This window comes from Pituophis catenifer, unplaced genomic scaffold (assembly GCF_029215685.1).
Source record: "Pituophis catenifer annectens isolate HBS135680 unplaced genomic scaffold, rPitCat1.0.hap2 SCAF_31, whole genome shotgun sequence".
NCBI lineage: Eukaryota > Metazoa > Chordata > Lepidosauria > Squamata > Colubridae > Pituophis > Pituophis catenifer.
The window spans coordinates 527,752-550,556 of record NW_027256911.1 but is presented as its reverse complement, the minus strand read 5'-3'; the positions used below and the strand labels follow the sequence as shown (position 1 = coordinate 550,556).

Genomic DNA, 22,805 nt, shown 5'->3' with positions numbered 1-22,805 from the left:
TATCCTTCCCCTGGAGTAAGGTGGGAATGGAAATTTTGCAGTATCCTTCCCCTGGAGTAGGGTGGGAATGGAGATTTTGCAGTAACCTTCCCCTGCCATGTCCACCAAGCCAGTAGTAAAAAATAAAATAAAATTGGATTTCACCCTTGCCCCCAAACCCTCCAGGCTGGCAGGCTGGAGCGAGGCACGTGCTAGAACTCCCGATCCCGGCTTGCGCCTGCCTTGCTTTGCCAACCCACCAGCAGCTGAAAACCCCGCAAAGTGCAAGGAGGGGAGAGGAGGAGGAGGAAAATTCCCCAGCGGACCCTTCCCCTCCCTCGGTGGAGGTGAAGCGCTGGAGCCTGCAGGGGCGCCGGTGAGCCTGTAGAGGGCGCTCGGGCGACATCTGGCTGTCCCAAGCTGATCCTATAAGAACCCTACGAGGGAACCGCCGGCCCCTTAGGAGGAGGAGGAGGAGGAGGAGTAGGGAGGGGGGTGGCTAAGACTATAGGTTTAGGACTAGCGTTGCGCTGGGCGAGAAGCAGCGGAGAAGCTCTGTCCTCCGCGTTGCCGGTGGCATCTCCACGACACCCCCCCCTCCTCTCCTCCCGCGAGTAACTTCGGAGTAGTCCAGAGGCAGCTTCGAGATTTCGGCGGAGTAAGTGTTATTCTCTCGCTGTCTTTGCCGGGAGGGTTGGAAGGAACTTTGGGGTCCGGGCTCGGCGTCCAGAGCGGCTTTTTTTTTTTTTTTTACTCCTTGGAGTAAGGTGGGGACCACTTTACGGATTGCATTTCCAACTTTCTTTTTTTAAAGAAAGCGAGAGAAACGTTCTCCTTTCTTCTCCGCTCTCCGCGTTTTGTCTTTTTTTTGACTTTGGATAAGGAAAGAGTAACGGCGATGTATGTTACAAGGGGTCGGGGGGGGGGTCTTCTCTTTTTTGCCTGTCCGAAGGGACAAAATTTTGGGCTGTGCGCTCGTTCTTCTCGCCCGATAGTAAGTCTTGGTCGTCGGAACACGATGGGAACAAACTTTTGAAGTTCGTTCAAAAGTTTGGGGGGGAAACTTCGCTTTTCCGTCTTTGCTTTCAGGCGCACCTGAAATTTGTATTTTTTGCACCTGGTTTCTGATATTTTTGCACCTGATTTTAATTGCCAGGTTTTTTTTTTTTTTTTTTTGGGGTAGGGAAGAAGGTTGTATGTCAATCTCGTCTTGTTTCTTGACCGCTTCTAAGGCTTATATTTAGACTCGCGTTTTACTAGGGAGTTTTTTCCCCCTTTCTTTTAAAAGACATTGTGTATCCATCGTTTTAGGGAACTGCTTGCGAATCTGTTTGTGAATGACGCTTAGACAAACAAAAGTGTTCTTGAAATGTCAAACAAATGCCAATTGATACTTTTAACTGTAACGGAGTTGGAAGGGACCTCGGAGGTAATCTAGTCCAACCCCCTACTCACACAGAAGACCTCTACTAGGGATTCGAACCACTGAAGTTGCCAATTTTTCTTAAAATTCTTTAAAAGACGTTTGTTTCATCAAGCTGGGCTGACCTGACCTGACCATATTTTTAAATTGTTTTAATTTTAAATTGCTAATTTATGGGTTTTGAATATGGGGGTGGTTTAACTGTGGGCCAAATAAATTTAATTGGTTTTTAATATTGTTTTAATTTTTGTATTTTCTGTATTTTATCTGCTGGCTGTTTACTGCCCCGAGTCCTTGGGGAGAAGGGCGGTATACAAAATAAATAAATAAATAAATAAATAAATAAATAAATAATAAATAATAAATAAATAAATAAATAAATAAATAAATAAATAAATAAAAATATGATTTTTTTAAACAAAACATAAAAACATCCATCATCTATTCCAATTGCAAGTAGTGTGTCGGTCAGTTACAAATCTTTTGTGCTTCATCTCCTATCCATCATTTACTAATTCTCTTAATTTCTCATATGATCAATCTAATAATCTATATATCGTTATTCTCATTTGGTCATTCGTTTAGGAGCCTGAGTGGCGTAGGAGGCTAATGCCGCCTACTAAGGCAGCATTTAACATCCAGCTGCCTGCAATTACTGCGAGTTCAATTCTCACCAGGCTCAAGGTTGACTCAGCCTTCCACCCTTCCTAAGGTGGGTAAAATGAGGACCCGGTTTGTGGGGGCAATAAGCTGACTTTGTATAAAATATACAAAAGTATGAAGGCTATTGCTTAACGCATTGTAAGCCGCCCTGAGTCTCCGGAGAAGGGCGGCATATAAAAATAAATAAAAATTTAGAAAAATAAAAATAAAAAAAATGGCATTTTCATCCCGTTAAAATCATTTCCATATATTGTATGATAACATCCATTTCATGTTTCATGTCTCATGTCCATGTTTTATTATCTAGCCATTGATAAAATAAATCCCGTCTCTTATAATATTTTTCTGATTGACGGACTCAGCGTCTTAGCCACTGAGCCAGCTAGCCAGTGAATACTGATGGGGGGCGGGGGGGATGGGGAAATTTGCCTAGGTTTCTTGTGTTCTTCCCCCATCATTTTGTGCACCTTTCTGATTTATTTTCTGGTTTCTATTTGGGTAAGGAAACATCCCTTGTGATTTTTGTAGGTCCTTTAAGGCAGGGATCTCCAACCTTGGCCCCTTTAAGCCTGGCGGACTTCAACTCCCAGAATTCCCCAGCCAGCTGGCTGGGGAATTCTGGGAGTTGAAGTCCGCCAGGCTTAAAGGGGCCAAGGTTGGAGACCCCTGCTTTAAGGTGATAGAACCAGTCACTTAATTATTTCTCCCACCTTTGTTACTTCATAAGTAAAGCAGTGAACATCCCTAATACCCCTTCCTCTTCCAGTTCACACACCCCCCAACAACAACCCTGTGAGGTTATGCCATGTGTATTGTCTTGCAACGCCTTCCTAACGAGAAGGAAGGACTCCTTGGAGAAGAGCTGGGAACGATGGAGGGCAAAAGAAGAAGGGGACGGCAGAGAACGAGGTGGCTGGATGGAGTCACTGAAGCAGTAGGCATGAGCTTCAATGGACTCCAGAGGATGGTAGAGGACAGGAAGGCCTGGAGGAATGTGGTCCATGGGGGTCGCGATGGGTCGGATGCAACTTCGCAACGAACAACAATTGTCTTGTAAGGCTCCCTTGGGTTTATTTATTTTATTTATTTATTTATTGGATTTATATACCGCCCTACTCCCGAAGGACTCAGGGCGGTGAACAGCCACAGAATAAAACACATAAATACCAAAATTTAAAATAGAATAAAAGCGAATTAAATAATTTGGCTGAGACAAATTTAAAATACCCCATAACTTAAAAACAAACTAAAATTTACATTTAAAAAGGGGAAAAGATTTAGGCCAGGCCAGCTTGATGAAATAAAAAGGTCTTAAGAGCGCGACGGAAGGTGTGCAGATCCGGGATCCTCCGTATCTCCGGGGGGAGCTCGTTCCAGATCGTAGGTGCCCCCACAGAGAAGGCTCTCCCCCTGGGGGCTGCCAGTCGACATTGTTTGGCCGACGGCACCCGGAGGAGCCCCTCTCTATGGGAGTGTACTGGCTCCCATAGAGAGGGTTTCTTCAGCAAGAGGCTAGACCATAAGAAGTGGCCATTTTAGATGAGAGGTGACTCCAGAAATCTAGGGAAGATAGGTTTCCTTCTACCTTGAGAGTTTTTGTTGTGCCTAGGTCTACTTTGGAGTATAGGCAGAGTGCACCTACTCTGGGCCTAATGATAATGTAACAAGAGCCTGCCTCACCAAACAAAAACCTTACTTTGGAAATAAGTACAGGTTCTTGTGGAAGACAACAGGCTATTAAGGTCCAGTTACCTTTAATTTCCAGACTCTGACCCCCACGGTTTGACCATCATAGGCTGATCTTTATGCTGTGAGGTAATGACAGGAGTCTGGAGCTTGGCAGGATGGGCATCGCGGCAAAGGGCTACAGCCACGATGCGGTTGGGAAGGATGGCATTTGGGGTGCCGCCAGCTCCCTTCGAGGGGTGGGGAGGCTGGTGATTCTACTGCATGTGCCTTGCTTCATACGCGCCCAGGGAGTGTTCCTGGCAGCCTTCGGAGCTTGCCAGCTTTTTCCACAGTCAGAAAAAGTATGAGGCACGTTTGCTTGCGTGCTTCAGAAGTTCAGGGCTGGTTAAAGATAAGGGTGTAAACTTTCCTTTGCCAATTGGGTAAAAACAAATTCAGCCCGGCTGATGCCTCCAGGAAGCTCCCGTTTTTGGACACACATTCTCTCTCTTTTTTTTTTTTTTTAATTGAATTTGTATACTGCCCTACTCCCGAAGGACTCAGGGCGGTGAACAGCCATAGAATAAAACATATAAATACAAAATTTAAAATAGAATAAAAACGAATTAAATAATTTGGCTGAACAAATTTAAAACCCCAATAATTTAAAACCAAATTTAAATTTTCCATTTAAAAAGGGGAAAAACTTAGGTCAGGCCAGCTTGATGAAATAAAAAAGTCTTGAGCGCGCGACGGAAGGTACGCAGATCCGGGATCCTCCGTATCTCCGGGGGGAGCTCGTTCCAGATAGTAGGTGCCCCCACAGAGAAGGCTCTCCCCCTGGGGGCTGCCAGTCGACATTTTTGGCCGACGGCACCCGGAGGAGCCCCTTTCTATGGGAGTGTACTGGTCGTACTTTTTCTTGTTGCTTTTCTTGTTTAGGTCCTGGGTATGTACTCTAACATTCCACTTTAGGATGGAACTCTGCTTTGAAAAACATTGATTTTTTTCCCCACCGTGTTTTAAAGACTGGCTTGTATAGTGCTTTCATGTTATGTCATGTTCAGATGAAGCCCCCTCCTTCAGCCCCAAAGTTGACCTTTGTGTTCCTGGTTTCTCTTCCAGATTTGATTTAAATCAAGTCGATTTCAATCATGATTGCAATCACGAGTGGAAAGGCTCGATTTAAATCAACTCCGTTTAAATCGTAATTTTTAAAGAGCAACTGTCATCTCTGTCCTGCAGCAGCTCTTCCTCTGACCTGCTGTTGACTCACCGAAAGTCCCAATATTGCAGAATATACAGCCTAATGCTACAGAACTAAACTCCATTTCATGCTGAATAAACTAAATTATTAATATATCTTAAATAGCAATAGCACTTAGACTTACAGTATGAAGAATGGTTGTTGGAATTGGGCATGGCTAGTCTAGTGAAGAAGAGGACCAAGGGAGACATGAGAGCAGTCATCCAATATTTGAGGGGCTGCCACAGAGAGGAGAGGGTAAAGCTGATTTTTTAAAAATTTAAATCAGATTTTTTTTGTTTTTATCAAATTTGTTTTAATAAAATGCTTTTGGAGTAAAAATCTATAGAAAGATAGTTTTCTATATTAGTTTTCTAGGAGTTGCGGTGGTGCTGTGGTTAGAATGCAGTACTGCAGGCTGCTTCGGTCGACTACCGGCTGCCTGCAGTTTGGCAGTTCGAATCTCACCTGGCTCAAGGTTGACTCGGCCTTCCATCCTTCCGAAGATGGGTAAAATGAGGACCCAGATTGTTGGGGGGCAATATGCTGACTCTGTAAACCTCTTAGAGAGGGCTGTAAAAGCACTGTGAAGCAGTATAAAAGTCTAAGTGCTATTGTCCCTTCCTTCCTTCCTTCCTTCCTTCCTTCCTTCCTTCCTTCCTTCCTTCCTCCCTCCCTCCCTCCCTCCCTCCCTCCCTCCCTCCCTCTTATTAGAAGGCAGTATAGCAGGCTAACTCTGCCCACTGCCAGCAGTTCGATCCTGACCGGCTCAAGGTTGACTCAGCCTTCCATCCTTCCGAGGTGGGTAAAATGGGGACCCAGATTGTTGGGGGGCAAGAGGCTGACTCTGTAAACCACTTAGAGGGCTGTAAAAGCACTGTAAAGCCGTATATACAGTTCTGTTTTAGCCTCCAGTCCCCTAATCATCTTGGTTGCTCTTCTCTGCACTCTTTCTAGATTCTCAACAGCTTTTTTATAGTTGAAAAGATGGGTTTTTTTTATGATTGAAAAGATCAAGGTAGTGATAAAGAGTTCGAAACACCTTGCAGCTGCCATTTTGACTTTTTTGACCATACCTTCCAGGCCTGCCTCCTGCAGTCCTAAAGCTAACTTCGTCGGCTTAACTTTTTTTGCAAAGCCAAGGGGGTACAAAGAACTAGCTAAAATCATTAAGGCTGTCTTTAACCATCAGACTATTCCTAGGTTGCTTTAATCCAGAGGTCTTCAAACTTGGCAGCTTTAAGACTTATGGATTTCAACTCCCAGAATTCTCCAGCCAGCTATGCTATGCTGGCTGGAGAATTCTGGGAGTTGAAGTCCACAAGTCTTAAAGCTGCCAAGTTTGAAAACCTCTGCTTTAATCAAACATTGACTGCTCAAGTCCTTGCAAGATTCTTTGTCTCGCCTTGCTGTTAAAGCAGTCTGAATTATGCAGAATAAGCAGATGAGTAAAAAATGTCTTAAATTCCCATGACATTAAACAACTTTCAGAATTCCTCTCTGTCTGAAGAATTATACAATTCGGAGTCTATCCAAATCCTCTCCATGCACATCTTCCTTTGTCTCTTCAGTCTGCCCTTATCTACGCTTTGGAAAGTACTCCCCAAAATAGGGAGACATTAAACTCTGGACTGGCTGCCACAAGCTGTGTGTAGGCAGGCTTGTATTTGACCCAAAGTAACGAGAAGCGCAAAGTCTACGTTTTGTTAGCATAAAACTAAGCTTATGCTTCTGTTAGCATAAAACTAAGACTTGTGGCTGAGCTGCTGTAAATCCAGTCCTCCTCCCACCTTACCAGACAAGGGAGTAAATTTCTTGCAGCATCCATTGCAAGTTAACAGTAACAGAGTTGGAAGGGAGCTTGGAGGTCATCTATTCCAACCCCGTGCTCACGCAAGAGATCTATACTAGGGATTCGAACTGCCAAACTGCCGATCTTTCTAATCGACAGTTTTCCATTGGCGAGATAATTGACCAAAGTGAGTGTGAAAAATGATCATTCAGTGCTGTCGTAACATGGAATGGTCACTAAATGAACTGTTGTAAGCCAAGGACTACCTCTATTTTCTTTCTTGGTATCTCCCTGCACCCCAGGTGACCATACCAACGCTACTCACTCAGATCCTGAATGCCCAAATGGAAGCCACCAGTTCTTGCCTGTCCTTGCCCGAGTTTTTCTGAAGGATCTACGTCAGTGGTCCCCAACTCCCGGTCCGCGGACCGGTGCCGGGCCGTGGAGTACCTGGCACCGGGCCGCGCAGCGGCCGGGGGACATGAACGCTGCAGCGCAAAGGCTCCTGGGCCGTGCGCAAAAGCTCCTGGGCCGTGCGCAAAAGCTCCTGGGCCGTGCGCAAAAGCTCCTGGGAAGAGAGCCCCGCGCAGGTACGCACGTGTGGCCCAAAGCCCCCACCCCTGCGCACGCTCAGCGGGCCACGGTAAAATTATCAAAGGCTGATTGGTCCGCGGCGATAAAAAGGTTGGGGACCACTGATCTACGTGACTTCACCGCTACTCATAAACCTTACTTACATAATGAGAACTGATAGTAAGAGGGGAAATTAGAATTTGAATGGTGGCATTACTAAGTATATACTTAAATAATATGGTGACAGGCATAAAAATAATATATCGAGCTATTGATTAAATAAATAATGAAAGATGATAATTCAATATGAATAGGTGTACATTTACTAAACGTAAGAAATGTGATCAAAATACTTTATTTGTATTAAAATGTATGACATGCAGAATATGGCAATTGACATAAAAATAACATACTGAAATATTGAATAAATAATGAAGGATTATAATTGAACAAGCAAATAATGAAAAATTTTAATTGAGCATAAATGTTTGTACTATTAGAATTATATAAGCTTGTTAAACATAATAAATATGATTAATAAATATTCTATTTGTATTAAAAGGTATGACTCTTAGAAGAGGGGGATTGGCATAGAAACGACACATTGAAATATTGAATGGTTAAATAATGAAAGATTATAATTTAATAAAAATATGTGTATTACAAGGTCTATATAAGCTTGTTAAATGAAATAAATATTAATACTATTTTATTTGTATTAAAATGATTGACACCAGGGTGGATTTGATTTAAATCGAGTTGATTTAAATCACTAGTGAAAAGGCTTGATTTAAATCAACTCAATTTAAATCATAATTTTTAAAGAGCAACTGTCATCTCTGCTACTCCTTTGACCCGCTGTTGACTCACCGATAGTCCCAGTGTTGCAGAATATACAGCCTCCTGCTACATCACTAAGCTCCATTTCATGCTGAATAAACTAAATGATTTATGTATCTTAAATAGAAAACTATCTTACGATAGATTTTTACCCCAAAAGTTTTTTATTAAAATAAATTCGATAAAAATTAAAAAAAAATCCGATTTAAATCAAAAAAATCCGATTTAAATTAAAAAAAAATCTGATTTTTTTTAATTTATTTTTTTTAAAAATCATTGATATTTATCCACCCTGATTGACACTCAGGTGCCACACTTGATATGTTTGTAAAAAATAAAAAACTTAAAACAAAATTTTTTAAAAAACTTGCTTATGACAACACTGGACACTTCTAAAGGAATAGCAGAGCAGAGCAGAGGGACCTTGGAGGTCTTCTAGTCCAACCCCCTGCCCAGGCAGGAAACCTTACACCACTTCAGACAAATGGTTATCCAACATCATCTTAAAAACTTCCAGTGTTGGAGCATTCACAACTTCTGGTGGCAAGTTGTTCCACTGATTCATTGTTCTCACTGTCAGGATATTTCTCCTTAGTTCTAAGGTTGCTTCTCTCCTTGATGAGTTTCCACCTGTTGCTTCTTGTCCTGCTCTCAGGTGCTTTGGAGAATAGCTTGACTCCCTCTTCTTTGGGGCAGCCCCTGAGAGATCGGAAGACTGCTATCATGTCTCCCCTAGTCCTTCTTTTCATCAAAGTAGACATACCCAATTCCTGCAGTTGTTCTCCATATATTTTAGCCTCCAGTCCTCTAATCATCTTCGTTGCTCTTCTCTGCACTCTTTCTAGAGTCTCCACATCTTTTTTTTTTTACATCGTGGCGACCAAAACTGAATGCTGTACTCCAAGTATGGCCTTAGCAAGGCATGATAAAGTGGTATTAACACTTCTTTATTAATCATTTGTTAATTATTTATTAATTATGAAGCTGTTGTAGATGTGTGCGTACCATTTCAATCAAGTACATCTCTTGAGTTTGCGGTCTTTAACTCAGCGCTTGGTCTTCTCCTGGAGGAAAAGCTTATGGCCACAGAGATTTAAAACACTGGTGTACTTTGTGTTGCAACTAAAGTCCATCATTTGCCCTCCTATTTTTGTCCCCCTCAGGTTTGGAGGGGGGGGAGATATTCCTCTCTCCTCCCTCCCACCCCCATTAGAGACAGAGGTTATTTGTATTCTTGGCCGGGCTGGGGGACAGTTTCCTGCTGGCAGAAAACACGTAACTTCAGGAAATTCTCCCTTGAAGGCTGTCTTTGTGTCAAGCTCATTTCTGGCTGGCCGTTACGGGAGAGATCCTGCAGCTGGAAACAGTTTTGGGGAAGCTGCTCTGTTGCTCTTTTCTTAAAAAAAACCAAAACAAAACTCAACAACCCACAACTAAGCAACTTGCAGGACCTTGTAGACCAAGGGGTTGTCGTCAACTTCATCAGATTCAGGAACTCCCACATCTCTAGATATTTTCTTGTCTAGAATAGAATAACAGAGTTGGAAGGGACCTTGGAGGTCTTCTAGTCCAACCCCCTGCTTAGGCAGGAAACCCTACACCACTTCAGACAAGTGGTTATCCAACATCTTAAAAACTTCCAGTGTTGGAGCATTCACAACATCTGAAGGCAAGTTGTTTCTAACTGGTTAATTGTTCTCACTGTCATGAAATTTCTCCTTAATTCTAAGTTGCTTCTCTCCTTGATTAGTTTCCACCCATTGCTTCTTGTCCTACCCTCAAGTGCTTTGGAGAATAGCTTGACTCCCTCTTCTTTGGGGCAACCTCTGAGATATTGGAAGACTGCTATCATGTCTCCCCTAGTCCTTCTCTTCATCGGACTAGACATACCCAGTTCCTGCAACCGTTCATCTGGTTTTCTCTATTCAAAGCCTCTGTGGTTCTTGACCACGCTGCCTGTTAGTGTCCTTAATTTCCATCTAATCAACTCACCTGTGAGTAAGAGGAGGCGTTCCAGCAGGTGGTTCCTAGTTGTCAAAACATTACAACTCACTGGAGACTACATGCAGAAATAAAGGTGAAATTGCCAATCTCCGCTTTGCTTTCATGACACTAAGGTTCAACTCCAGGGTGTAGAGCAAAAGTGTCCAAACCTGGCCACCATAAGGCCTGTGGACATCGACTCATAGAATTCTGCGGAATTCTGGGAATTGAAGTCCACAAGTCTTAACAATTGCCATGGTCGGACACCCCTTGGTGTAGAGTCTCTCTATTGATGGTTGACTTCAAAGGTCCCGCTTTTGCTAGATTTTTCCATTGTTTCCATGAAATGGGTTAGGCGTAGCTTGATCTGCAAGATGTCAGCCCTGTAGACTAGAGGTCTCCAACCTTGGCAACTTTATGACTTGTGGACTTCAACTCCCAGAATTCCCCAGAATTCTAGGAGTCGACGTCCATAGGCCTTACGGTGGCCAGGATTGGACATTTCTGCTCTATACCCTGGAGTTGAACCTTAGAAATCTGGGAGTTGAAGTCCACAAGTCTTAAAGTTGCCAAGGTTGGAGACCCCTGCTATAGACTGTTCTCCTGGGAGAATGGGACAGCTGAGTGAATCTTTCACACTGAGCTGCGAAACAAATGTAGAAACCAAACGTGTAGCTGTGGAGTCCCTGGGCTAGTCTTAAACTTTTGTCGTCCTTTTCCATCCCTGCCCCTCACTCCCCCACCCCCAAAATATCTTCCTGATGAGCGGGAAGTCATAGGAGATGGCCTGGGGCACCAACTGTCTGGTGCTGACATGTCTCTAGAGACCTCGCTTCTCCTCCCTGAATCAGTAACTATTGTGCCTTTCAATGAGTCCCTTCTTCGCTCTTCTAATTAAAGAAGCATCTTGATTTTCTATTTAACCATTCTTGCTCTTTGCTGATGTTCTGGGTTCTCGGAAATGTCTGGTTTTCTTAGATGCATATTTATTTATTTTTTTGCTATGACATTCCTGCTGCATCTTTTTCTGCAGGAGTGGACAACCCCTTGATTCAGGCTTGAAGCTGAGATTTGGGAGACGGGATCCTTAGACATGATTTTGCATCAGTGGTGGGTTGCTACCAGTTCTCCCCGGTTCTTGCAAACTGGTAGTGGAAATTTTGAGTAGTTCGGAGAACCGGTAAATACCACCTCTGCCTGGCCACGCCCCCAATCTATTCGCTGCCTCCCGAGTCCCAGCTGATCGGCTAGAAGGAAAAAAACCTGTTTAAACTCCTGCCGCGGCACTTCAAAGGGCCGCCCTACAGCTGATCAGCAGTAAAAGGCAGTGTGGTGGTAGACCAGTTCTCTCCAAAAACAAATGGGTAGACCGTAACACTCCAAAAATAAACGAGTAGACCGGAACGCTCCAAAAACAAATGGGTAGACCGGTACGGCTCTGCAAGCAGTTAAAAGTCTGGTAGACCAGTACCTCTGCTAAATCCTAAGGAATTGTCACATGACCATCAAGCCACGCCCACAAAATAAGCCACACCCACAGAACCGGTAGTAAAAATCTTTAGAACCCACCCTTGTTTTGTACCCCTAATTTTCAGCCTATTTTGGGAGGGGGGGTTCTCCCTGCCTGACTGTTGGGATATTGGGAATCCCAGAGAATGTTACCAGAGGTGGTATTCAGCTGGTTCGTACCGGTTCGGGCGAATTGGTAGCGGAGATCGCAGGTGGGCCCGCTCACCTGCCCCAGCTCTATGCCATCCTATTTAGGATGACATTTTCGAGGCCGGGCACATGCGCGAAAGGCGCACGAACGAGCAAAGCGCATGCATGGGAGGCCAGGCAAATCCGCGGAAGGCACGCACGTGAAGTGAGCGTGCACACGGGGGGCGAACTGGTGGTAATAATATTGGCAATCCAACGCTGAATGTTACCAAGGGGCAAAATGGAGGGAGGGTGTTGGTGAGGGCTTCTTTTGTATTTCAAAACTACGTGAAGCTTACAGATAGTTCTCGATTTAGGACGACAATTGGGAACAGAATTTCTGTGGCTTAATCAGGGCTGTTGCGAAGTATGTCCCTTTTATGCTTGTTAAGGGAATCACTGCGCTTGTTAAACGAAACGTGGTTGGTAAGTCAACCTAGCTTTCTCTCTCCCCCCCCCCAAATTGATTTTGGTTGTTGGAGGCCAGCTGGGAACGTCACAAATGGCTATCACAGAGGTCTTCAAACTTGGCAGCTTTAAGACTTGTGGACTTCAACTCCCACAATTCCACAGAATTCTAGGTGTCAACGTCCATAGGTCTTATGGTGGCCGGGATTGGACACTTCTGCTCTACCTATACCATGGAGTTGAACCTTAGAATTCTGGGAGTTGAAGTCCACAAGTCTTAAAGCTGCCAAGTTTGAAGACCTCTTGGGCTATCACATGACCCTGGGATGCTGCAATCACCTCTCAGTTGCCAAGCATGAATTTTGGTCATGGGGATGCTGTTGACCGTCGTAGGTGCGAGGATGGGTTGTAAGTCACTTATTCAAGTTACATTGTATAATAGCATTGGAGGAACCAGTGCTATGACATCGGATGCAAAGCATTTTGGAGAGATGAGTTCACGTTTAGTTGCGGAGAGTTCTGTAGAAAAAAAATAAAATAAAAATCAAAGGATGAACCTCCGAAGGGCCTGTCTTGCATTGCCCAAGGCTTTTGAACCAAGCCAAGATGATGTCGCAATTGCTTTCGCTGGGTGGGTGTGTCTGTTTATGCAGCCATTGTGTTTCTGATTGCCCCGCTATTAATTTCCATTAGGATTGACATTATTGGAATGAAGGAAGGGCTCCTAGTTTTCCTTTCTCTGTTTTCCTATCTCGGGCATCTTCCTAAACATTTCATGCCTCTGTTGTTCACCACCTCCTGGTAGCTCAGAATCAGGGAGATGATCCTGCCCAAAGGCAGAGCTTAGATCCATGATTGCGAACCTATGACACGCGTGCTATAGGTGGCACGTGGAGCCATATTGATGGGCACGCGAGCTCAGCTCCGGCGCACATGTGTGTGTCGGGCAGCTGATATTCGGGCCTTCTGGGCCTACCGGAAGTCAGGAAACACGCTGCTTCCGGAGGGCCTTCGGGAAACGTGGGGAAGGCCGTTTTCGCCCTCCCCAGGCTCATAGAAAGGCTCTGGAGCCTGGGGAGAGCAAAAAACGGACCTTCCGGTCCCATCGGAAGTTAGCAGACGGGCTGTTTCCGGCCTCCGGAGGGCCTACAGGGATGTGGAGAAGGCTGTTTTTGTCCTCCCCAAGCTCCTAGAAGGGCTCTGGAGCCTGGGGAGAGCGAAAAATGGGCCTTCCGGTTCTACCGGAAGTCGGCAAACCAAAAGCCGGGGGTGCGGGAGGGTGGTCATGTGTGCAAGCGGGCAGAGCACATAGAATTATGGGTGTGGCCACGCGTGCCCGCAACCCCTCGCACTCCCCCCCACTTTTGGCACGCGATGGCAAAAAGGTTAGCCATCTCTGGTTTAGATAATAACCCACCATCATTTTAGGCCAGGGGTCTCCATCCTTGGCAACTTTAAGACTTGAAGAACTCCAATTCTGGGAGTTGAAGTCCACAAGTCTCAAAGTTGCCAAGATTGGAGACCCCTGATTCAGACAACGGGAGAGGAAGGGAAGGGATGGCTAGAGTTGCAGGTTTATCTAAACCTTACTCTTCAGAAGGCAGATGCTCCTAACTGGTTTTGTAGTTCAGAAAGGATCGGCAGTGGTCGGTGGTTTCTGTTTTTGGCTTTTAGACTTCCTTTTGAAATAACGAAGTATCATTTGTGTGCATAGCTATATAATATATAGAGAAAGAAGCAGACCAGAACAGCTACCACATTCGCTAAACATTATTATATTTCAGAAGAATTGTTCACCGAGTGGTAGGCATTCCTTAATCCACCCAAAAACGTAATTCCAGGGTGAACCATCACAGCATGCTCTGTTGCTTATTTCTGTGGTCAATGAAACCTTCACATGGTATGTTGAAAAAATATATTGGCTAAGATTTTTGTCACTCATCGTTGGAGAAGTTTTCTGTACCTCCAAGTCAGCGTTTCTCAATCTTCGCATCTTTAAGATGTGTGGACTTCAATTTCCAGAATGCTCCGGTCTGCATGGTTGTTATGGCTGTTTGGGTATTCTGGGAATTGAAGTCCACACATCTTGGGGAATTCTGGGAATTGAAGTCCATGCATCTTAAAGTTGCCAAAATTGAGAAACTTGGCTCAAACCAAAACTTGTCATAAGGCTGCAATGTACATTGTTGTTATATTGATGATTCGAGGACTGGAGGCTAAAACATATGAAGAACGGTTGCACGAACTGGACATGGCTAGTCTAGTGAAGAGAAGGACCAGGGGAGACATGATGGCAGTCTTCCAATATTTGAGGGGCTGCCACAGAGAGGAGGAAGGGGGGTCAAGCTTGTTTCCAAAGCACCCGAAGGCCAGACAAGGAACAATGGATGGAACCTGAACAAGGAGAGATTCAACCTGGAAATAAGGAGAAATTTTCTGACAGTGAGAGCAATCAACCCATGGAACAGAAGTTGCCTTCGGAAGTTGTAGGAGCTTCATCACTGGAAGCTTTCAAGAAGAGACTGGATTGCCATTTGTCAAAAATGGTGTAGGGTCTTCTTGGACAGGGGGTTGGACTAGATGAGCCACAAGATCTCTTCCAACTCTCTTAATCTCTTATATTTGATTAGGCTGAAATAGTGACAACACTCACATATCACACTAAGCTACAAAAGTATCTTTCTTTCTTTCTTTCTTTCTTTCTTTCTTTCTTTCTTTCTTTCTTTCTTTCTTTCTTTCTTTCTTTCTTTCTTTCTTTCTTTCTTTCTTTCGCTTCAGTATGTACCATGTGGCCTGAACCCAATCACTGTGGTTTTGTAAATCAGGATAATAGTCAAACATTATGTATGGACTACACTTCTGTGGTTTGTTGAGATCATGGTCAAAACAAACTGGCTTAGCACAGTGGGTGAATTCAATGGTTGTGTCAACATGATATGTTATCTCAACAACTCAATCATGGTTTACGTCAATCCAGTTTTCTGTATTTGCATGACATAATAATAATAATAATAACTTTATTGTCATTGTACATGTATACACAGTATACCCATACAACGAAATTCACTTAACACCCAAAGACCAGGTCCAACACACATAACAATCCCCAAACACCCACCCACCCACCACAAATTACCCACCCCTAAACCACCCAAACATCCACACAACAGACCAAGTAATGCTGTCCAACAGCTCACGGATGGTGGCCCTTTAGTTCGTTGTTGAGTGCAATGATAGCTCTGGGATAAAAACTATTCAGAAAACGTGTGGTCTGAGTTTTAATTGTTCTGTGTCTTCTGCCAGAAGATACATATTGAACTTCGCTCATGGGTGGAGTGAAACCAAAATGTGGTTGGCTACGATAATTCAGCACATCATGTCAAGGTAGCTAGCCTGTGGCTTATTTGGTAAACCTAGTTAAAATGAACTATGGCTTCACAATCTGTAAAATTAGGACTGCTTTCTCTAAAGACGTTATGTACGTCAGCCTTCCCCAATTTTGGGAAGAAAAGTTTCCGGAACGCTCAAAAGTTTTGCTTTCCAGAATTCTAGGAGCACAAATATATCCAGATGATCCCATTTTAGGAAATCTGAGGTTGGTCCATGGCTGGATAAGGCTTCAGCGTTCCCAAATGAGATATTCTGGACCCGCCACTTCTCCAAATCAAGGATGGGTCTTGACTTACCTTTCCAAAATAGCTTCTAGATTTTGCTTTCATGCCCCTATATCAGGGGTCAGCAACCTGCGACTCCGGAGCCGCATGTGGCTCTTTGGACCCTCTGCTGGGGCTCCCTGTCAGATGATCCCACCATTGGCTGGCCCTGCCTCTCGCCCTCCCCTCCCAGTCACTCCTCGCCGCCTCCTGAGAAAGTAAGGGTGACAGCGGTGGATGGAGAAAGAAGCAGCCAGGGCAGAGACAGAGAGATACAGAGAGAGGAGGAGGAGAGAGAGAGAGACAGAGAGAGATACAAAGAGAGAGGTAGGGAGTGGAGTGAGAGATATGTCAAAAGGGTTTTGTGGTTCCCAGTGTTTTTTAACAACTGGTTCTCTGCCCTAATGACCGGCTGAGTAGGCGTGGTTAGGTGGGGGATGTCATGTGACTGTTGGAAGTGAGTGACATCGAGTTGGCCACGCCCAACCAGGTTTTGTGGCTCCCGGTGTTTTCTTTTCTGTGGGAAATGGGTCCAAATGGCTCTTTGAGTATTTAAGGTTGGAGACCCCTGCCCTATATGTCAGGAACCAGTGAGATACGGTGCAAATACTGGACAGGCTGCATCACAAAGGTGTGGTCCCGAGGATGTTTTTTTAAAAAAAATCTGATTAGGGCTGCTTTTTGCACTGTGCTTGTTTCCTGGTTGGGTGATGGCGGCTAGCAAAAAGGAACTTGCAGCCCTCATTGATTGACAGTTGCGAAACTGTGACAGGAAGGCAAATGTTTGACACACCATGTGGCTTAATAGGATATAACTCATTTCCTAGTTCCCTTTTAAAGGCACCCTAAGGAGGGTACGCAAACGGTAGCTACGTACTCAAGAGGTACACCTGTGGTTCTTGGTATTTGGGGTGGGGGCAGGATTGTAATGGTAAGACTGGGATTTGGGGTGTCTCAGACCGTCTGCAGAACGTGACGGAATGAGATTGAAGGGTTCGGTTCCTTGGGAGGAAATGCAGAATTTCATGATGGCGAAATGGGTACAGATTGGACTTGTTTTATTATGTAAAAGGCTAGAGAATGCTTTCGAAAAAGCTTGCCTCAACATTTTTTTGGAGGAAAGAAAAAAAACAGCTGAAGGATTTCTTTTTTCTTTCTTTTTGTTGGGAGAGTGGGGGAGAATTCTTCTTGAATTGTTAGAACGAGAAAGTATGTTGTATCCCACAATTTTAATACTTGCGGAGGACGGAGGATTTTGTGGCGCGTTTTGAAAAACATTAAAAAGCAATTTTCTGCTTTTTATTAAAGGAAGGAGAGAGCTCTTTGCCTGTAACTCTTCCAATTCTCTTGGCCCGTTGCTTCCTTCTTTTTTACCAGACCTAGTTATTTTGTTCATTGAGTTAATGTATCGCGGAAGAGAAAAATGTGGTGGGGAGGGAAAAAAAAATGAAGAATTTATAAGTGGAATGGAGGTTTGTTTTTGTTTTTGTTCGCAAAGCATTTTTCCAATATTTAATACAACGAACTGGCAGCGAGAATTGATCTGATTTTGAACTTTTTTTTTTGTTCTGGTTAGCTTGTTCATCCTACTTGCAAACTAGATCCAGTTTTGGTGGATATTCTTGGCTCAGTTGGTTCGCTTTGTGGGGGCTTTGATCTCGTGAGAAGTATAACTGAATTAGAAGCTATATTAATCTGTAACGTCTGTCAATAAAACTATCTTCTACTCCTGGCTTCTGCTGTCTTTTGATTTTGGAGAAAACGTATTGTGGAGGGCCAATGGTTTCCCAACTCCAATAGACCAGGGGTCCCCAACCTTGGCAACTTTAAGGCTTGTGGACTTCAACTCCCAGAATTCCTCAGCCAGCTGGCTGAGGAATTCTGGGAGTTGAAGTCCACAAGCCTTAAAGTTGCCAAGGTTGGAGACCCCTGCAATGGACGGTACCATATTGTACATATGGAAAAAAAAGAAACTCCTTTGGCATAAATACGCCTGAATCTTCCCTAAGCAACTCTCCTGATTGACTGGTTCTTTTATTGTAGGGGTGTCAAACTTGAGGCCCGTGGGCTGGATCCAGCCCGTGATGTGGTCGGATCCAGCCCATGGGGCTGTCCTGGAAAACGTAAGGGGCCGACCCGCGTCGCTTCAGCCTGGTCTACCCAATGCGGTTTCGGCCTGGTCCAGCCTATGCGGCTTCAGTCTGGTCCATCCAATGCGGCTTCAACCTGGTTCACCCAATGCGGCTTCAACCTGGTTCACCCAATGCAACTTAGGCCCGGTCTACCCAGTGTGAAGAGGAAACATTGGGCCAGCAGTTTGGGAAGTGGCGTCAAGATGGCCACACCCATCCAGTTGGCCACGCCCAGTGACTGGCGTCAAGATGGCCGTGCCCACCCAGTTGGCCACACCCACCTGGTCAGCCATGCCCCCACGCCCCCCCCTCCCAAGGTCAACCCACAGCCTTATGTTGCCCTCAATGAAATTGAGTGTCAGGTTTTCAGGCTGTCTTCAAATAAATTGCATCGCAAACAAAGTCTTTTATAAAACAAATTTTCATTTTATTAAGCACAGCACTTTTTACACCGACTCGTTGCATCCGGCACTGACGTGCTGCCCCAAAAACCCCTCCTCTTCCTTCCCCCACTCCTATGTATTCATTGGCCATCTTCCCAATCATTCACCCCTAATCTACTGCTCCAATTCAAAGAATTTCCCCCCTCCCATCCATCTCCTAGGGGACATTATCTCCAGAGGAAATAAGTAGGTGAAAGGCAACCGTCCCGTTGCAGACGCCTGCGTTCTCCCTCTTATGTCAGCACTAGGATAAATGCATCTTGACGTGCTGACATTGAGTTTGGACACCCCTGTTTTATTGCATGCTTTTCATAGAAATATTTTCCAGCTTTCAATTCTTATGTCTTTCCTTTCTTCCTTCAGGCCTGCAGGGTGCTGTGGTCACCTTGCCTCTAGCGGAGCTGCCATGTCGGTGAGCGTGAATCTGACTGGCCCAGCTCCCTGGGGGTTCCGGATTACGGGAGGACGAGACTTCAGAAAGCCCATCATCGTATCCAAGGTAAGCAGACCAACCCTACGGTCAACATCCTAACCAGAGGTGGGTTTCAGATCCTTTAACAATGGGTCACTGCCCCGTTGCTGGGTGGGCGTGGCCATGATGGGCGTGGCCTAGTCGGCCACCTCCACCACAGTGGGGGGCATTTTTCACCCTCCCCAGGCTTCAGAGGCTTTCTTCGAGCCTCCGGGAAGGCGAAAACTGCTTCCCTGGGCTCCGGAGGCCAGAAACAGGCCCGTTTTCAGACTTCCGGAACCTCCGGTAGGCCCATTTGTTGCCCTCCCAGACCCTCGGCACAGCCCCTGCGCTTACCTGGAATGATGAATGGGCCACGTGGAGACTCCTGGGAGGGGATGGGTGGGGTGGGCATGGCCAGCCAGGAGTGGCATTTGGGAGTTTGCCTGTTGTGACCCAGGCCCAAGTAAGTAGTAGGAAAATCAGTCAGTGAAAAAAACAAACTTTATTCGAACAGCTGAGAATTACTTCATTCCCAGCGTCGTTCAACTAAATGAAAGCAAATTCCTCCCAACACAAATTCCTCAGTCCTATCGCAAACCTTGGTCCAATTAGGCAAACTGCCAAAGGCCTTTCTTGGCAAACGTTCAGAAGTCATAGATACTAAAATAAATACAAGACTAGATGAATAAGAAGACGAAACTACCAACGTTGTTTTCCGGCAAAGCCGCGACGCCATTGCTGGTCTGTTTTAAGTCTTATGGGAGGGTCCAATCATCTCTTGGTCCTACTCCCGAGTTGTCCTCTTTGCTTGAGCTGCTCTTGCCTTCTGGCAGCTCTTCTCATGCATGCATTAGGAGCAGGCTCCTCCTGTTCCTCTGCCTCACTCCTATCAGTCTCTGGAGGCTCTGGAGTCCACACCTCACTCCCCGGTGGCCCTGGCCCCATCTCTGCCTCCGATGCAGAACCCTCATCCAGGCCTTCCCCAGCCTCCAGGACTGGCCCCTGTTCTTCCTCAGTCTCATTGCTGTCTGACTCCGCAGGCTGCTGGCAGACCACAACATTGCTGATCCCCAGCGATCCTTGGCTAGAAGATCGCTCGAACCCCCCAGGAGCCCACTCCTGGTTCTAAGGGTCCGAGTATATAACTTTAGGACACAAATGGAATTCTAATGTTCATTATTTATTTATTTATTACATGTATTTATATGCCGCCATTCTCCCGAAGGACTCAGGGCAGCGAACACAAGTTAAGAAACAAGTACAATAAAATCATAATTTAATCCAGATAGTTAATTAGTAGTAAATAATAAAGCCTGGAATCAGTCTCAGCCTATTTGTTTGAAAAGCCAAGTCTTCAAGTCCCGACGGAAGGAACGGAGATCAGGAGTCGTCCGGAGCTCAGTAGGTAATTCATTCCAGAGGGTGGGAGCACCCACAGAGAACGCCCTACCCCTGGGCACAGCAAGGCAACATTGGCTCGTCGTCGGAACCCTGAGGAGAGCGGCCCTATGTGAGCGAACAGGACGGTGAGAGGCAGGCAGGAGAAGGTCATGCAAATATCCCCGACCTAAGTCATGCAGAGCCTTATAGGTGAGGACTAGCACCTTGAAGCGGACCCGGAGAACCACTGGTAACCAGTGCAGCTCATGCAGGAGGGGTGTTATATGGGAGTAACGAGGGGCTCCCATAACAACCCGTGCAGCTGCATTCTGGATCAGCTGGAGTCTCCGGGTACATCTCAGGGGCAGGCCCATGTAGAGGGAATTGCAGTAATCCAAGCGGAAAGTAACCAAGGCATGAGTGACTGTGCGAAGGTCATCTCGGTCCAGGAAAGGGTGCAACTGGCGCACCAGGCGAACCTGTGCGAAGGCCCCCCCTGGTCACGGCCTTTAGATGGTCTTCTAAGGACAGCTGAGCATCCAGGAGGACACCCAAGTTGCATTAGAAATTCATTAGAAATCTGATGGGGGTCCATACTGTTCTCCTGCTGGCCACCCCTATTATGTAGACACTTCTAGCTTTTGAACTCTGAGAAATATCCTCTATGGGGAAATTCTGGCCATGTAACTTAATTAACCCATTTTCTGGGTTCACACCAGGCACTGAGTCATTCTTAAACTTGATGCACTTTTGTTTGAAAATTCATATCTTCCATATCTGCTGTCTCTGCTGCTCCCCACCCCCAACCCCATTCTGTTTGTATGACTTGCCCCAGATTGAAAGGAAGTAAGAAGCTTTCTACCCAGCCGTAGCAATCTAACTCCCTTTGTTTCCTTCCATAAAATAATTCTTATCTCCAGCCCAGGGTTTCTCAACCTTGGCAGCTTTCAGAAGTGTGGACTTCAACGTCCAGGATTCCCCAGCCAGCCGTACAATTGTGGTGGCTGGGAAATTACAGGAGTTGAAGTCCACATATCTTAAATTTGTCAAGGTTGAGAAAGAGTGGTTAGAATGCAGTACTGCAGGCTAATTCTGCAGTCCTGCATTCATCTGCCTGCCAGTAGTTTGGCAGTTCGATTCTGACTGGCTCAAGGTTGACTCAGCCTTCCATCCTTCCAAGGTTGGTAAAATTGAAGAAGCCAGATTGTTGGGGGGTCATATGCTGACTCTAAATTGCTTAGAGAGAGCTGTAAAGCATTATGAAGCGGTAAAAGGTAAAGATAAAGGTTCCCCTCGCACATATGTGCTAGTTGTTCCCGACTCTAGGGGGCGGTGCTCATCTCCGTTTCAAAGCTGAAGAGCCAGCGCTGTCCGAAGACGTCTCCATGGTCATGTGGCTGGCATGACTCAATGCCGAAAGCGCATGGAACGCTGTTCCCTTCCCACCAAAGGTGGTCCCTATTTTTCTACTTGCATTTTTTACCTGCTTTCGAACTGCGAGGTTGGCAGAAGCTGGGACAAGTCACGGGAGCTCACCCCGTTACGCGGCACTAGGGATTCGAACCGCTGAACTGCCGACCTTTCGATTGACAAACTCAGCTTCTTAGCCACTGAATCACCGTGTCCCTTAATAAAAAAGTACAAGGTGTTAAATTTGAGGGTATCTTCAGCTATGCACCCAGTATTAGTATTAGTAGACCAACTAAGGCAGCACATCTGCTCTATGGTCCTTTCTCAGTCTTGCTTTGGGATTGATCAAGAGAGCTTCGAACAAAACAGAGAAAGAAATCTCTGAAACTCCTCTTGCGTGTATACCCTCACTTTGAGACCGTTCCAGAAGAGGACTTCTCGTTTAAAGGATGATGAACAGGATCTGTTCTCTCCATTAGCCTGCAAGGTCACACTTGGCTCAACGCCCAGCTGAATAGACCTCTCTGACAAATCTTTTGGCCCAACATAATTTGGAATCCCTGGAGACACAAGAAATGTACAGCATTCCAGGATGTCCTGCACAAATCCCACAAACATTCAGTGCAGGAACTGCCAAGCTAGTCAAGCTCTTCTCGTTCACCTCTCGGTAGGAAATTCCATGCAGAGCTCCTAGCAAAAGAATGTTGTTGGTTGGAGAGAATATGACAGCCCTGTCTTGGATGAAGGCTCGCTACAGCTTCCAACTGCGATTTCGAACCAAAATCTAGGTCTGTGGGTAACGACACCACAACATTTGCACTCACTAGTTCTATCATTATTTTTTTTTGCTTTAACAACATACACATTTGGTTTACATATCATGATCATGCATAAGACAGCGTATTTAGTTGGGGCTTAATATGTTGTGTAGTTCCAGCCATTAATAGTTGGAAATCATGGCTTCTATTTATAGCATAGTTGGCAGAGTTTGCAAACCACAATTCCATGGCTTAAGTTGATGTGTGAAACAAGGGTGGGCTGCTATGAGTTTGCCCGGGTT

The 22,805-nt window shown here is 45.3% G+C and overlaps 1 protein-coding gene across 1 annotated transcript in view; it reads left to right on the top strand.

The window, feature by feature from the left end:
- The first annotated feature begins 308 nt into the window (after positions 1–308).
- The window catches only part of LOC139326290 (PDZ and LIM domain protein 2-like), an 85,990-nt gene continuing 63,493 nt past the window's right edge, over positions 309–22,805 (top strand). The window contains exons 1-2 of the mRNA XM_070956450.1: positions 309–637; positions 18,865–19,000. Of these exons, the coding sequence (XP_070812551.1) occupies positions 18,908–19,000 (93 nt within the window). The 5' untranslated portion in view covers positions 309–637; positions 18,865–18,907. The remainder of the gene's footprint in view (positions 638–18,864; positions 19,001–22,805) is intronic.